A 17462-nucleotide genomic window follows, 5' to 3' on the forward strand; every position below is an offset into this window, starting at 1 on the left:
ACTGTGGGCTACGGCAATGTGGAGCACTGCAGGCACCCTTTCTTTAGAGTGCAGCAGAGCCTCCCTCCCCTATACCCCACATACTCTTCAGTGGACCAGTTTTTCTTGGTGCCATAAGTCAACAGGGCATGTTTTTGGAGGGGTTGCTGAAAGGGCAGATACTGCATCTTTAAAGAAGCTAGCCTAAGGCCCAAATCCAACCCCGACTGAAGGAAGGCCAAAATCTTGGGAGGCCCAGTATACCAACGGATCAAAATGACAGGCAGCACGCCACTGGAAGTGCTTTCGCCACAACCTGTGGTATATACAAGCCGGAAAAGCCCAGAGCTCTTAAGACAGACCTCTCAACGACCATGTCAAAGCCATCCGGGGTAGGTCAGGATGGAGACACGGGCCCTGGGATAGCAGATCTGGACAAAGGGATGCAAAATACACTGCTCAAAAAATAAATAAAGGGAACACTTAAACAACACAATGTAACTCCAAGTCAATCACACTTCTGTGAAATCAAACTGTCCACTTAGGAAGCAACACTGATAGACAATCAATTTCACATGCTGTTGTGCAAATGGAATAAACAGGTGGAAATTATAGGCAATTAGCAAGACACCCCAAATAAAGGAGTAGTTCTGCAGGTGGTGACCACAGACCACTTCTCAGGTCCTATTCTTTCTGGCTGATGTTTTGGTCACCTTTGAAAGCTGGCGGTGCTTTCACTCTAGTGGTAGCATGAGATGGAGTCTACAACACACACAAGTGGCTCAGGTAGTGCAGCTCATCCAGGATGGCACATCAATGCGAGCTGTGGCAAGAAAGTTTGCTGTGTCTGTCAGCGTAGTGTCCAGAGCATGGAGGCGCTACCAGGAGACAGGCCAGTACATCAGGAGACGTGGAGGAGGCCGTAGGAGGGCAACAACCCAGCAGCAGGACCGCTACCTCCGCCTTTGTGCAAGGAGGAACAGGAGGAGCACTGCCAGAGCCCTGCAAAATGACCTCCAGCACGCCACAAATGTGCATGTGTCTACTCAAACGATCAGAAACAGACTCCATGAGGTTGGTATGAGGGCCCGACGTCCACAGGTGGGGGTTGTGCTTACAGCCCAACACCGCGCAGGACGTTTGGCATTTGCCAGAGAACACCAAGATTGGCAAATTCGCCACTGGCGCCCTGTGCTCTTCACAGATCAAAGCAGGTTCTCACTGAGCACGTGAGAGTCTGGAGACGCCAAGCAGAACGTTCTGCTGCCTGCAACATCCTCCAGCATGACTGGTTTGGCAGTGGGTCATCATTTCTTTGGGGGCCCGCACAGCCCTCCACCTCCATGTGCTCGCCAGAGGTAGCCTGACTGCCATTAGGTACCGAGATGAGATCCTCAGACCCCTTGTGAGACCATATGCTGGTGCGGTTGGCCCTGGGTTCCTCCTAATGCAAGACAATGCTAGACCTCATGTGGCTGGAGTGAGTCAGCAGTTCCTGCAAGATGAAGGCATTGATGCTATGGACTGGCCCGCCCGTTCCCCAGACCTGAATCCAATTGAGCACATCTGGGACATCATGTCTCGCTCCATCCATCAACGCCACGTTGCACCACAGACTGTCCAGGAGTTGGCGGATGCTTTAGTCCAGGTCTGGGAGGAGATCCCTCAGGAGACCATCCGCCACCTCATCAGGAGCACGCCCAGGCGTTGTAGGGAGGTCACAAAGGCACATGGAGGCAACACACTGCTGAGCCTCATTTTGACTTGTTTTAAGGACATTACATCAAAATTGGATCAGCCTGTAGTGTGTTTTTCCACTTTAATTTTGAGTGCGACTCCAAATCCAGACCTCCATGGGTTAATAAATTTGATTTCCATTATTAAATTTGTGTGATTTTGTTGTCAGCACATTCAACTCATTCATTCAGATTTAGCATGTGTTGTTTAAGTGTTCCCTTTATTTTTTCGAGCAGTGTAGATGCTCTATGGATAGACAGCAGAGGTCTGTGTACCAGGCCTGTTTTCGGTCAGTCCAGGTCAACCAGAATGGCTGCAACCACTTCCTGCTTCAGACGTCGAAGCACTGGGGAAGAAAGCAATCGGTTGAAAGAGATACACCATGGTGAATGACCAGGGAGCCACTAGAGCATCTACCAGAAATCCCTCTGGATCTCTGGTTCTGGAGCCATATCGAAGAAGTTTGCAATAATGACAAGTATTCGGTATGAAATTCTGACTGTTGGGATCTGGCTGTCAAAATACAGACGCAGGAATCTCAACCTCACGCGCAGCGTGCCACACTATTCTATTACCCCCATGGGTGGTGGCGTGGTCCTCCACCTGAGTGGGAGTACCAGGCGGGATTTTGACCGCCAGCATATTCCCTGTGTTGGGATTGCAGCGTCTGTATTTCATATTTACGCGGAGACCAACCTTCCTGAAAGGAACTGTTCCCAGTGCCCCCCAGCCGCAGAACCTGGCATCTGTGGTAAGAATGTTATAATCCTGGATCAGGAATAGGCGGTCCTTGTTGAGATGGGATGACTGAAGCCACCACAATAGTGAAAGGCGGGTTTCGCTGGACAGAAAAATTAGGGATGGACTTGAGACAGGAGATCTCTTCCATTGTCGTAGCAGTTCGAGCTGCAGCTGAATTGGGCATATTCTACCATATCGAAACAGTATACCATCTTACCCAGAACTCCCACGCAAAAGTATATTGAGACCAGTGAGGAAATCAGTGAGGGTCTGGAGACCATTCACCGCAGAAAGCGCTGGTGCTCTGGCCAAATGAGGATGTGAAGTTAGGTGTCCTGAATATCCAAGTAGGCCATAAAATCCCCCAGCTCCAGAGCCTGCAGAATGGCCTGAAGCCACTCCATTCTGAACGTGGAAATGCCAAGGAACAGGTTCAACTTCGAGACAAGGGAAGAACGATCCGTTGGGTTTTTGAACAAAGAACTAATTGGAATAAAAGACTGGACCACTTTGAGGCAGCAGGACAATAACCCCTGACGTTCCGTGGGGACTAATGGAAGATTAGGATAGTGGATTTGCCAACATCCACTGGCAGACTGGTAGTGAAGAACTGAGCAGGCTGCCGCTCCAGAACAGTGAGGGCAAATCCTCTGAATGCAATGCCCGACACCCAGGAGTTGGATGTAGAGTCTAAGCTAGACTTCTGCGAACCATAGATGTCGACCGGCCACCCTGAAAGAGCCCAGGTGGGTACTCTGTCATGCTGTAGGTTTGTCAGCTTGCCTGATGACCCTTTTGACTTGGCGGCCTTGGACAAAGATCTCTGCATCTTAGGAGGTGGTTGCCTGAGGTCAAACAGCCCTCCTTTCGGTCACTTTGCCCTGTGGGCGAAAGGAACGAAAAGAGGGCTGTTTGACCTCAGAAAGGCAGTTTTAGAGGTCGCAATAGTGGCCACAACCTTGTCCAACTATGGACAGAAGAGCATATCCCCAGAAAAGGTGAGGACTTCCATGGCTTTTTAATAAATAAGTGCTAACCTCTCTAATGCAATCCACAATAGATAGCAAATCAGAGCAGAGTGTCCAGGATTGGAGACCTTCTGCAAAAGAATCCTCCCAGCTTCCTATTGCCAAGGAGACCCAGGCTAAAGGAAAAGATGCACAAACAGACGCACCTACATTGGTAAACAGCGACTTAAGGAACTGCTCCAGCTTTTTGTCAGTGGTATCCCTGAGGGAAGTAACATCTGGAATGGGAAGGGCGGTTGATTTTACCAACCTAGCGATGTAAGCGTACCCCAGAGGGAGTGTTCCATTTCTCTGGTCTGCTTCCGGCATCGGATAGGAGGATAGCAGACGGTATATCAACAGTTTTAGTTAGGGTGCAACCAAGCCTCCTTGAAGATCCCACTTGAGGGAGAGGAAGGAGATAAAGCAGCAGTTCCATTTTCTTCCTCTTGAATAAGGTAACCTCTACAGCCAGTTGCATGTAAGAGTCCTTATCCTGTAACTGGAGCCAAACAGTCTTGATCAAATTTTCCACTCTGACTTGAGTCATGTGGTCTTCCTGAGCCGAGGGTACATCCTCCTCAGCAGTATGGTAAGAGGTGTTCTCATAAGAAGCTTCCGAGTGGGAGATGTCCGTCAGCGCGAGCAGCGCCTGGGGTTTCTGCGTGTGGTTGAGGAACCCAAAGCCTGATGCAGTGAATTGGAAACCTGGACCAATCCCTGTACGGACTGTGAAAGGCCTTGTAGCCACGGTGGTTCTGTAATAGGCTGTTGTGGGTTATCCATCTGCAGCTGTTCTGGTGGTGTAGGAAGCAGAGAGGCTGTTAGCTGGGAAGCCAGATCCCGCATGGCCTAAGTCAAGGAAGCAGCCCAGTCTGGCTCCTGTGGGGCAGACACCTCAGGTGCAGAACTATCCAGTGCATAGCAGCAGTCAGATAGGCACCGTGTGGTCCTGCTGTAAACGTTTTCCTTGCAAGCAGTGCACGTATAGGCTTGCAACTCTAGAACATTCCTTACCTTCTGGGAGGCTTTGGAAGATCCCTTGGAGGACATCTTAAAACTGAAAGGGCAGTATAAATGCACACACAACTAGAACAGCTATCTGAAAAGGTCTGGCGCACCACAGTAACAGAGCACACAAAGGAATCAGTGTTGAAAGGTACTGGGGCTGTGCGGTCCAACACAGCTAGGACTACTGTTAAAATAAACAGCTGGCTAACAAAAATAAGAACAGTTACAGTATATAGAAAACAAACTGTAGCTATTGTAACCCTATCATTACCAAATGCAGAGCTCACAGTAATAAGAGCAAAGTCACATGAGTTCCCAACCAACACAGAAGTGAAGTGGGGGACAATACAACCTGCCACTACAGTGAGGTATAGGGGAGCAGTAAGGGTCTGTCCTCCATGCAGGGAAGCAGCATGTAAAATGGCCAACCAGCTAGGATGGGGGTGAAGGAAAGAAAGAACCCACTGGGTGCCAACACCCAGGACAGACTGTAGCCAAGGTGGTGGAGCTACAGATGACTCCTCGTGGTCTAGTGGTGGCTCAGAGAAAACAGCAGTGATGCCAGGGGCTGTTCCTTCCCCACCGGTGGTGTTCGCCGCTGCGCCAGCAAACCACTTACCTGTCCCCTAGCGCAGCTGCAGCTCCTCTAGTGCCGGGATATGGCTGGTGTGAGCAGCCGTGAGGTCCGCACATCAGCCGCCGGCAGGGGTCTGTTGAAATCCAGCAGCGGCGCTGGTATCAACACTGCTATGGAAATGGAAAACATATTTAAAAAGTAAAATTGGACTGCAAGCAGCCCATCCAAAAAATGTGCCCCGTTAGCTTAAGGCACCAAGAACAACTGGTCCCCTGAAGAGTAGGCAGTGTATCGGGGAGGAGGAGCCTCTGCTGCACTCTACAAGAAGTTAATTCCTTTGTGCCCACAGTGCTCCACATCACCATACCTCACAGCCTCAGTGTACACCTAGGCTGAAAGAAAAAATAAATAAATTAGTTTGTTTGGAAGGTAGGTAATACTTTGTTAGGTAGTAAATAGTTTGTTAGCTTGGTAGGTAATTAGTTAGTTAATAGTTTGTTAGGTAACAGTTATTTTACACAGTAGGTAGGCAATTGTTTAGTTTATAGGTATGTAATTGTTTGTTAGGTAGGCCGTATATATTTTTTGGTAGATAAGTTTCGTTTTTTTTTGCTCTCATTCCTCCAGCTTGTTTAGACCGGAAAAAAAGACGCTCAAATGGAAAAAGCAAACAATTGAACTCCCCAAATACTCTTATTTATTATTCCAGCTGTTGTGCTATTAAGTGCCCAATACTTACAGCAAACAGTGCAGGACCCATATAGGTTTCCATATACTGATAGTACAAGGACATGATCTTCACAAGGTTCTGTAGGGCAGCCACTCGTACCTACAGAAGAGGACACAATGTCACTAAGAAAAATCTAGTGAGACTACTAACTGCTGCAGTAACATTTCAGATAACTCACCCTAGTATCAGGACACTGTGTTGCTTCACAAACTACTTGCATAATGTAGTGCCTTTCAGACTAGTAGGAGAAAGAAAAGGTTATCAAACTTTTTTTTTTTTTTTTAAAGAACCCCCCAACCTGTTCTTGCATCTGGTGTATTATGGTCAGAACAAAAGCCAGATCTACTACTATACCAAGACTACAAGTTAAAAGAGGAGGATTTTAATTACCTACTGGTAAATCCTTTTTTTGTAGTCCATAAGGGATACTGGGAACACTAGGGTATAGATGGGGTCCAAAGGTGCCAATGCACTTTAAATTTCTTCAACAGGGTGTGCTGGCTTCTCCCCTCTATGCCCTCCCTCACAGCTCGGTCTGGAAATACTGTGCCCAAAGGAGAAGGCATACTTAAGGAGGAAACATATCAAAACACGAGTGGTGAGAAACAACCCAGCCCACAGCAACAACAAATCGAGCAACCGCTAGTGAAACCAGAAAACAGCTAAAATTAACAACTTCACACAAAAACTTGCAGGAAGGTGAAGCACAGAGGTGGGCGCCCAGTATCCCTTATGGACAAGAAAAGGATTTACCGGTCGGTAATTTAAATCCTTTTTTCTCCATCATCCATAAGGGATACTGGGAACACTGAATTACAATGGGAACGTCCCAAAGCTCCCAGAACGGGTGGGAACGTGCCGAGACGCCTGCAACACCGTATGTCCAAGTTGGACATCCTCCGTAGCCAGGGTATCAAACCTGTAGAACTTGACAAACGTGTTCGTCCCCGACCAGGTAGCGGCCCGGCATAGTTGCAAAGCCGACACCACGGGCAGCCACCCCAGGAAGAACCACAGACCTGGTAGAGTGGGTCTTGACAGACCTAGGAACAGGTAAGGCCGCCGAAGCATAGGCCTGTTGAATAGTAAACCAAATCCAACGGGCAATGGATTGCTTGGAAGCAGGAAGACCTTTACTTGCAAGCGTCATAGAGGACAAACAAGGAATCCGAATATCGGATAGTCGCATTCCTCTTGACATAAATCCTTAGGGCTCGCACTACATCCAAGGACTCAGGAAGAGGCAGTAGTCGAAGCCTCCGGAACCACAATAGGCTGATTCAGGTGGAATGCAGAGACCACCTTTGGCAGAAACTGCTGACGAGTCCTGAGCTCTGCCCTGTCAGCATGAAAGACCAGATAGGTACTCCTACAGGACAAATCACCCAGCTCTGAAACCCGCCCAGCGGATGCCAAGGCAAAGAGCATCACCGTCTTCCACGTGAGGAATTGGTCTTCCACTGGACAGGGGTGGTGAGCAGAACGCAGCTCCTTGCAGGCTCGCTACGCTCGGCACACTATTATATTCTCCCTCTATGGGTGTCGTGGACACCCACGGAGGAAGAATATGTCGGGATTGTGCCAGTCGGGATTCCGGCGTCAGTATTTCGACCGCCGGGATTCCATCAGGCGGGATGAAGCCTGCAAAACGTAACAGCCTCGAAGGAGGCCACCATCTTACCCAACAGACGGGTGCAAAGATGTACCGAGACCTTGCGTGGTTGTAGAACCGCTCGAACCAACTCCTGAACATCCTCCGCCTTGTCTGCAGGGAAGAAAAAACTATTTTTTGAGCCACCAAGTCCAGGATCACTCCGAAGAACTGGAGGCGTTGGGTTGGCTCCAGGTGGGATTTCTGCAACTTCAGAATCAAACCATGGCGTGTCAACAGGTATGTCGTGCGGCACATGCTGTCCAACAGGATTTCCTTGCTTTTATAAGCAGACTGTCCAGTTAGGGAAAAATGTCCACCCCCTGAATCCTGAGTTGTAACATCTCCGCCATTGGTGAAAACCCTTGGGGCTGTGGATAAGCCGAATGGTAACGCCTGGAACTGGTAGTGTTCCTCCATCAGAGCAAACTTGAGGTACATGCCAAGAATTCCCCTTCCTCCAGACCAGAGATCACAGCCCTCAGACTCCATTTTGAACCGGAAAACCCTCAGATATGGATTTAACGATTTGAGGTTCAAAATGGTTCTCACTGAACCATCTGGCTTTGGTACCATAAAAAAGCTGGAATAATATCCTTCGCCCCGTTGCTGAAGTGGTACAGGGACAACTTTTGAATGGCCTCCCGTAGGGTGAGGCACATGGTTTTTAAAGCCGGTAAACCCGATTTTAAAAACCTTTGCGGTGGAGGACTGTCTAACTCCAGTTTGTAGTCATGGGAGATCAGGTCTTTTACCCAGGCATCCTGGCAGGAGCTGTTCCAAATGGGGTTGAAGAATCTCAGACGAGCTCCCACCCTGAGATCTTCCTGGAGTAGAGGGACAGTCATGCTGAGGGCTTTGAGGAGCCAGAGCGGATGATCTGGTCCCGAGATCCTGTTGTAGCGAGACTTACCTCTGGAACCTCGTGCCGCATTTGAGGCGCCTCTGGATTTACCCTTAAAGCGCGCTGTCCGAAAGGACTGCAGAGAAGGTCCAGTGTTAGGTCGCCTAGGTGGCAGAGCAGCAGAGGGGAAGAACGTGGATTTTCCAGCGGTCACCTTCGAAAACCAGGTATCCAATTCACCTCTGAACAGCAAATCGCCTGTGAAAAGTAAGGCTTCCACACTCCTCTGAGACTCAGTGTCCGCTACCCACTGACATAACCACAACGCTCTGGGCGCAGATATCTCCATGGTAGGGGTACGTGTATTAATAACACAGATTCCTTTGATAGTATCACAGAGGAAGCGGACAGACTCCTGAATATGCTGAACCAGCAGTATTGTCAGCCAGGGACTTATCCCCTGTTAGGCCCTCCTGAATGGTACCAGCCCAAGTGTGTATGGCATGCGTCACCCAACATCCAGCAACAGGCCTGTCGGATGCCCCCGCTGCAACATAAATAGATTTTAAAGTCGCTTCTATTTTCCGAACTGCAGGTTCTTTTAAGGCCGTAGCCCCTGGAACCAGCAGAACTAGCTTTTTGGACAGGTGTAACACCGAGGCGTCCACCGCCAGGGGAGTTTTCCATACCTTACGCCGATCTTGGGCAAATGGAAAGGTGGCTAACCACTTCTTGGACACTTGGAATATATATATTTTTTTAATCAGGAGACCCATGGCTCTGAAAAGGTCATCCAGTTCCTTTGAGTCTGCAAATGTGACCTGTGCCTTTTTCTGTGCAGAGAAAGGATTGCTGCACATCAGATTCCTCACTAGGAACATTTAAAACATCTCTTATTGCAATAAGCGAGTCTATACCCTGTGCAGCAGAGGAATCATCTAATTCAGTATTTGATTCCAGCTCCTCCCCCTCTTCAGATTGAGAGGATATCCGGTAACCCTCTTTTCTGGGGTAAAGGATTAGAGAGAGGAGAAACACGCCTGCTATCTGCCCTATCCTTTGTCAGAACAGCCATAGACTGTTGTAACTGCTGCCTTTCTTGCCTTGCAGTAGTTAACCCATGACACAGGTCAGCCATCAGATTTAATTGAACTGAGCCAATAAAAGGCTCTTGCAATTCACCCCCAGAAGCCCCACTAGTTTGTGAGGGCTGATTGCATTGTTCACATATGAGGGAATCTGCACGAGAGGGGAAAAACCTGGTGCGATATACAGCACACACAACTTTTTTCACCATGCTGACAGAGGACATTTACACACACACACACACACACACACACACACACACACACACACACACACACACAGGGTACAAGCAAGACTGCCCAACTTAGTATGTGTGGAGATGCATAGAGATGAGGAACCAGCACACAGCCTGATACTAACAACTGAACTGCTTGAAGGCAATTTGCTGTACAGTGCAAGAGGAGCCTAATACAAGGGTCCCACAGCTGGCTCTCCCTCATAACTACACCCTTGCACCAGTGTCTGGCCACAGAGTATCCTTTGGAGGAGCTGGCAGTCCTGCAGCAGCGCTGGGAGTGCAGGAAATGTCGCATGGAAGCCGCTGGTCCCGCTCTGATGAAGCTCCGCCCCCTGCAATGGCGCTGGAGCTATACTGTTATTTAGACTGGCAAAGTCCCCAAGTTGTGGTATAATGAAAGTATTAGTACCCCATTCCACTATCACGTCTGCGCAGGGGGGGGAGGGGGGGCTATGGGATCACCCCAAGGGGAGTCCGTATGCCCGCCCTGCAATCGCGCTGCACAACAACTTACCTGAAAACAACAAACAGAAATTAAACCGAAGAAAAACTCTGGAGCTTGAGTGTGCATCCTCTCCTGAGGGCACATTTTCTAAACTGAGCTGTGAAAGAGGGGAGGAGCCGGCACACCCTGTTGAAGAAATTTAAAGTGCACCAGCTCCTTTGGACCCAGTCTATACCCCATCATAATTCAGTGTTCCCAGTATCCCTTATGGATGAGAAAGAAATATAAATGTAAAACATATGAACAAATATGAAGTGCTTATTATACTGAATGCATGCAATGTGATTTTGGAAGTCTTGCATTCCCTATACACAGAACTCCTGATAAAGTTATTTTTAAATAAGCAGAAAGCTATGCACCAAGCCTCAACTGCAATCAGTTGTGTATGTTTATAATGCTGCAGCGATGAGTATGCATCACAGCAGGACGTCTGCTCCCACCACCCATTGACTGTAGTGGAGCTGGGCAGCGAGGGGCACGCTCGTAGCTTGACGCGATGCACTTGCATTGCAATCCCACTACAGCAATCGGCTATAAGCAGCAAAGTACATGACTTACTGTAGTTCTCACTCAATTTCTAAAGAGCGTAAATGCCCATAGCTGAGTAATTTCTATGGGCGGTATTAAAATTGTTTTATCCCCAGCATATGGCGCCCAATGGAACTATTCAATCGTTGCTTCGGTCAGACACTATCAGCTGCTGACACTGGAAATTCAGCTCCCAACCTTTTTGGGGGTGGCGAGCTGAAATTAGCAAAAAGTAACCCGTTCCAGCGTTCAAACAGGACTTTTCACGTCGGGCCCATTAGTTTGGTTGCACTTATGGGCACGATAAACAATTGAATAATGCCCCGCGATCTTTTGTCACTTTAGACAGGAGATTGGGCGTGATATAACAACTGAATACCATCCTATGAGTACTAGAGAATAAGGATGTCACAAGCACTTTAATTACTGAAAGTGTGAAAACAGCATTTTGGACAAACACTCAATGAAGACTCACTAAATTAAGTTATATTAGAGCCAACCCTGACCGTGTAATTAAGCACTGAAATGTATAATTACTGCTCTTCTTAAGCCTGCAATTCAAACACTAAGGGCCAGATGTACGAAGCCTTGAAAAGTGATAAATTGCAGTGTGATAAAGTACCAACCAACTCCTGTCACTTTTGCAAACCCAGCCTGTGACATGGACGTTAGGAGCCGATTGGCTGATACTTTATTACCGTGAAATGTATAACTTTTCAAGGCTCAGTACAATTCCCCCCTAAATGAGACATAAGTGCTTCAGAAGCTACAAAAGTAGCAATGTGAAACCACCACTTCAACTTACCATTTTTGGTTGTAGGTTTTCTTCCATAATAACGACCACTTACAAAATTGGATACTAGTACACATTAGAAACTCTCAGCAGCTGATAGCACCACTGGTGAAAGTGCTGACCCACGAGGCCAATCCACCAGTCTGGAGCACAGGATACATGCAGAGCAATGCCATGCTAAATCCATCAGACAAGTTATTTCCAGAAAACAATGTCTGGTTCAAGAACGTAGACTGGAAGCTGCAAGTTCAGCACTTCTACACATTTCTACATCCCAGTTGTGCAACGGTACACCAGCCCACAGAATACAAAGTGACTAATGGATGAAAATAGGGCACCGATATCATTAGACTATACATAAAACTACCATCTCACCTCTTTATCAAAGTTAGATTTGGTGAACTCCAAAGAGTTGAGCAGAGCGTTTGTGGCTGCTAGTCTGACATTGTTGCTTGGCTCCTCTTTCCTCATACCCTGGATTATCGCCGTGAGAATTTCATTGGATTTATGTTGCAGTTGTTCAGGATCCTAAGACACACGTGGGAAACAAAAGGCAACAAAATGTAGAGCACTGGCCAATAATGTGTATGGGAGAAAGTGTGCAAATACTCTTCTTCCAGGCTCATTTACATACCTCAATGCATTTAATTGGACCTGTCACCTGCAGGATGGTGACCGGTTTCTGGACTGAACAAACATTGAGCATTTGAATTTTTTGGTACAACCACAAATGGCAGTGCAAGAAAGAAAAATAAACAAAAAGAAAAGGGGTTGGTAACCAAGATGGCATAAGGGTGGCATCCAACAAATGGGAAGAAAGGGAGGAGATAAATGTGCGCGACAACTGATAATAGTGCCAGACCTCTAAGTAAAATGGATTACTCACAATGTCTTGACAGATGTAACCAATGGCTTCCAGCGTTGATTCCTTCATGTGTTCTGTACTGTTTGGGTCGGTCACATTGGCAACAAGCTGTGGAATTAGCTGAGGCCATTGGTTGACTGGAATTTCTGCACATGCTATCCCTGCCACACATTGTGACGCTGAACTAGGCCTGTAGCTCTCTGTCCCCAATGTTCGCAGCACCTGAGGACAGAAGCAAAAAGTGTCATGCTTGGCAGCCTGTAATGGATCAAGACATCTTTTTTTCTAAGCAAAAGAGAGAGCTTACCAAAGACTTTATTTCCCGTCGAACATGAGCATCTATACCCAACCACCGCTGTTGGTACTGTGCCTTCACATCTGGGTCTTTTGAGGTCAAAGAATTTTTAATCTGCAAACCAGATGCAACTCTTGCCACCTGGCTGTTTGCAGGATTTGCAAGTACTTTCGAGAGCTCCAACAGGAATGTTGCCTAGACAGAATGACAGGTATAAACATTACACATAGAAAGAATACATACATAACATCCTTCCAGTACAGAGACATCACATACCTAGAACAAGTGTATGGATCTAATCTCATATATAATAAATACCTATTCTTCTATAAAGAAGCTACATCTGGTAATACACCAGTATGGAATATTGTGGCACAAATAGAAAATTAAGTATTTACAGCATCTTCCAAAATTTGATACCTTCAAAATGGAATATCATTTATAACATAAGCAAATATTTATGTGGCAGCTAATCAAAGGAAACCTTCTTGTGTCCAATAATGCAGTATAAGAAAGCCTTGTACAGGGCAATATAGGAAAGGATTTCCCAAAAGCAGCTGGAATTACTATACTTTCTGCCAAGTGACAAGACCTAAATGGGCAAATATCCATCTAAAATCCAGTTAACCATAAAAAAAAAAATTTTAAAAATGAAAAATGTAAGGGCTATTCTGTACACTCTCCAAACATTACTAATAAGAATTGTAATAAATTCTGCAATGTACAGGTAATATAAAAGAAATTTGAGATTTGTTGCATAGTTTTGGCCAAAAGTATGGGCCTACACACCATGTTCAGGTGACCTGATCAGTTACGTCCCTAAAGATGGGTACACACTGGAGCAATGCGTACCCAGTCGATATGTCAACCTGACATCAAAACCTGGGTACAGATTGAGCAATGTTAATTAAGGATGGAATGATCAGTGTTTGTCCTTCGATAGCATACATTGTTGTGCAGCACATCAAACCTGACGACGCTTCTAGCGACCGTGGGCACACACACACTGCCTGATATGTGCCTAATTCAGCAATATGTCAGACTTATCCGCTGGATCAGGCGACATCGCTCAGTGTGTAGTGTACCCAGCTTAACATTTGTTCTCAAACACTGGAAAAACAGACAAAAATGGACGTTCAGACAACCTGGTTAAAGCCATTTGATGTAACAAATTCATACGAACAACATTTTTTGCCTATTTTCTGGCTTTTGGGAGCAAATAGTTGATTGTCATTTGCTCCCACACATTAGCAAATTATACTCCAACAAGAAAGACTAGACAGATAAGTTGGTATTCAATTCTTTTCACCCCCTTCCACACACGTTCTGTTTCTGCTGACGGGTGTATTATAATTTCAACCCTTTACACAGCTAAAGCCGGATTACTATGGGTGCGACAGGCGCGATAATGGGGATCACTTTAAATAGGAGATTGGGCGTGATATATCATTTGAATACCACCCATAATCTTATAGTGCGCATCCAGCTTTACATGTAGGGCATATGTACATTTCAAGCAAGAATTGCTCGAAATGTGAAATTTGACCTAAAGATTACTGAAAATAGTGTTTAGTGCACACAGTGTATGATCGCTAATGCTCCAATGCACATTTATGTGCAAAACTGCATTAAACCATCCTCACATGCTGCATTTTAACATCCATTATGGTGTAACCTGGTAACACATCTTAGTACTATCATACTTCAAAAACAGAGCCTGTCCCATTCTGCTGTACTTTGTGCAGACACTTTGGTAGTAGCATCCTGTGCTGACTGGTGGTAATAAAAATGTATCCTAACAGATTTGGAGCCATCTACAAAAAGAGGTGAAAAGGCAAGGCTAAAAATGCCTTAACAATGGGCGGTACTTGAAAAGGCAGGGGTGCAAAATCAATAGCTCAGACTACCAGAGCAAATTGCATACCCCCCTAAGACTGCATTGGTATTTATATTGTGCATAGTGGGGATGGAATGGTTAGCAGGGCTTTCACACAGCAATGGGGTCATGGTGTGGATTCGGATGAGGTTTCAATGTCTGCATGCGACTCCTCCAGCTACCCCACTATACTGGAGCAGCAACATTCTCTGCCCACCATAATATCAATTAAGGCCAGTACTCACTGGCCGATGTGGGAGAGATGTGTGCTGAGCGAACCGCTCAGCACACATCTCTCCCCCCGCTCAGCACAGCGCTATGTGTGCTGAGCGTGCGGGGGCGCTCACTTCAACCAGCGGGTGAAATGAGCGACCTGCTAGATTGGCCTGCATGCAGGCCAATCTAGCACCAGCGATAGCGATGCGCAGGGCTGCGTATCGCTATAGGGAGTACACACGGAGAGATCACTGCTTAAAATCTAAGCAATCTAGTCAGACTGCTTAGATTTTAAGCAGCGATCGCTCCACGAGTATCCCCCTTTATACTGATCTAGCATAATAAAATCCTGCTTTAGATAGTAATTCACTGACTAGTCACACTGACACGCCCACACTGAATAACTCCATTATAGATCACATTGAGAAGGCTCTCCAAAGAATTAAACATAATACACAGACACCAGCTCAAGGAATAGCTCTTACATAATATTACAGATATACTATACAGTACCTTAACTGCAACCCTACATAGTCAACCATCCTCTATAAACAATGGTGGCAGACAAAATCATGTAGAATAGCTCTTTTATATCGAACACGTTATCACTGGTGGAACACATAGGTTTGTTAGGAGTCAGGACATAGAGGACACAGCAGCTGGCCATCTGCACACTACTGTATGTAGGTGTATTAGGATATATAGAGGGGACAGCATCTGGCCACCGGCACACTATATATATGGATGTATTAGGACATTCAGTATAGAGGCAACAGCATCCAGCCACCGACAAACTATATATAGATGTATTAGGACATATAGAGGGGGCAGCATCTGGCTACCGGCACACTATACATAGGTGTATTTGGATATATAGAGGGGACAGCATCTGGCTACCGGCACACTATATAGAAGGTATATTCGGACATATACAGGGGACAGCATCCAGCCACACTACTGTATATATAGGTGTATTAGGACATATAGAGGGGACAGCATCTTATCCCCGGTCCCCAGCATGAGGGATAGCTGTACTAGGCCGCTCGTCAACTCAACTTGTTTGGCCACCTCCCCCCACACCGCTCCCTGAGCCTCGCCTTCCTATTGGCCTGCAGCCACCCGGCTCGATCTTTCCTCGCCTCCACATTGGCTGAAAGCTCATGGCGGGCAAGTTAGGTTGTGCGTGTATTGGCGGTTATAGGAGGCCCAGGCACGTAGCGTGCCCGGCACATCATAACCGGCACGCCGGCCCCCTGCTGCTACGTGTATCACTACCAGGGGGCCCAACCCGCCCGGCACGGGACGTGGCTCACGGTCTCTCACCTGGTTTTCGATGGCCGCCTGCTCCAAGAACTTCTGTGCCGCTTCCAACTCATTGCGGTCTAAGGGGGAAAAAGAGAGCGAGAGAGCGTCAGGCCAGCACCCTGCACTAAGCGCCGGCTGTTGTCACAGCCTCTTATCAGTCCCGCAGCGCTACCCATCCACCCGCTACCTGCCAGCCAGTTTCCCCACACGCCGTCTCTACCTTACCGGGAGAGATGGTCTTCTCGAGGATAGTGATGAGCTCCATGCGGGCGGTACCGGGTCACTGCTCGGGCGGTGCCGGGCGGGCTGCCGGAGGGAGGGAGCGAGCGTGGCGCGGAGGGATCCAGGCGCGCAGTACAAGAGGGGCGGGGCTTCCTCGCGCACTGATATCAGCCGGATCTTACACAGATTAGAGAGCGCTGATTGGCAGCATACACTGAGGCGCCAGTCATTGCCGCTAAGGATGCTGGGATGGCGAGAGGCGGGGCCCGGGCGGGTGAGTCGGGGGGCGGAGTATTTGTTGGCCTGGGGGTCATCCAACATGTGCGCTGGAAGCAGTCTAGTGCTGCGGCCCTAGTGCCACCGACGCCGGGACTCGGTGGGGGATGGGACTGCGAGGCGCTTGCGTGTTGTGGTAAATGCATGCGTGTGTAGTATAAACGCACAAGATAGGCAATGTGGGAGAGGAAGCGCCGGAGGGCGCAAACACATGCCGGTACTGCTGCAGAGCCGAAGCTGCGCTGCGGCACAACAGAAGTGTCAGCGTCCCCTTCCAGCCTCAGTCACAACGTATGTTTCTGTAGGCTGAGATCTGTACGGCAGCAACAGTTTACGATCACGATAATCCCCTGAGCCTGGTAATCAGTATAGTGTCCCGGCATAGCTATGATGGTGGTGCTCTTAATGCGACGGACCACAAGTGATCTACATTCAGCCAAAGTATATAGAAATCTGTAAAAAACGTGTTTCACCATAAATAGTTTGAAACACTGTCATGCAGACAGAACAGAAGCTACTGCTAGGATGGAATAATATGGAGATAGTTGTGCTACAGATTTCTTAAGCTGGCTACACACTGCAATATTATGAACAGTTTATCGAAACACGGTACAAAGCACTTTATGGCCGGTACATGCCATGACAAAATGGTACTGTACTGGTCAAAAATGTACAGTTGCGGGGTATGCGTATAGTGTGTATGCACTATGGGGTCTATTCATGAAGCAGTGAAAACGAGAAGTGAGCCAGTGGAGAAGAACCAATCAGCATTGAAGTAACATAGTTTGCATACTATAAAATCATACAGAGCAGCTGATTGGTTGCCATGGGCAACTTCTCCACTCTTTTCACTGCTTCATGAATAGACCCCTTAGTCTTGATGATGCACTCTCCTGCGCGTCGTCAATGACATTTCTAGTCGGCTGAACATGTTCGTCAGTCTGTTGATATCGTTAACGGGGCAATGCAGTTGAATGGAG

The 17462-nt window shown here is 47.4% G+C and overlaps 1 protein-coding gene across 1 annotated transcript in view; it reads right to left on the reverse strand.

Annotated features, from left to right (window-relative positions):
• KPNB1 (karyopherin subunit beta 1) overlaps positions 1-16427 on the reverse strand; it is a 125227-nt gene extending 108800 nt beyond the window's left edge. Inside the window, exons 1-7 of the mRNA XM_063959652.1 lie at positions 16210-16427; positions 16003-16061; positions 12600-12782; positions 12314-12514; positions 11803-11955; positions 5961-6020; positions 5792-5881 (exon numbers count right to left, since the gene is read on the reverse strand). Coding sequence (XP_063815722.1) covers positions 5792-5881; positions 5961-6020; positions 11803-11955; positions 12314-12514; positions 12600-12782; positions 16003-16061; positions 16210-16249 — 786 coding nt within the window. The 5' untranslated portion in view covers positions 16250-16427. The remainder of the gene's footprint in view (positions 1-5791; positions 5882-5960; positions 6021-11802; positions 11956-12313; positions 12515-12599; positions 12783-16002; positions 16062-16209) is intronic.
• Between the last annotated feature and the right edge of the window lie 1035 nt (positions 16428-17462).

Source organism: Pseudophryne corroboree, chromosome 3 (assembly GCF_028390025.1).
Source record: "Pseudophryne corroboree isolate aPseCor3 chromosome 3, aPseCor3.hap2, whole genome shotgun sequence".
Lineage (NCBI taxonomy): Eukaryota > Metazoa > Chordata > Amphibia > Anura > Myobatrachidae > Pseudophryne > Pseudophryne corroboree.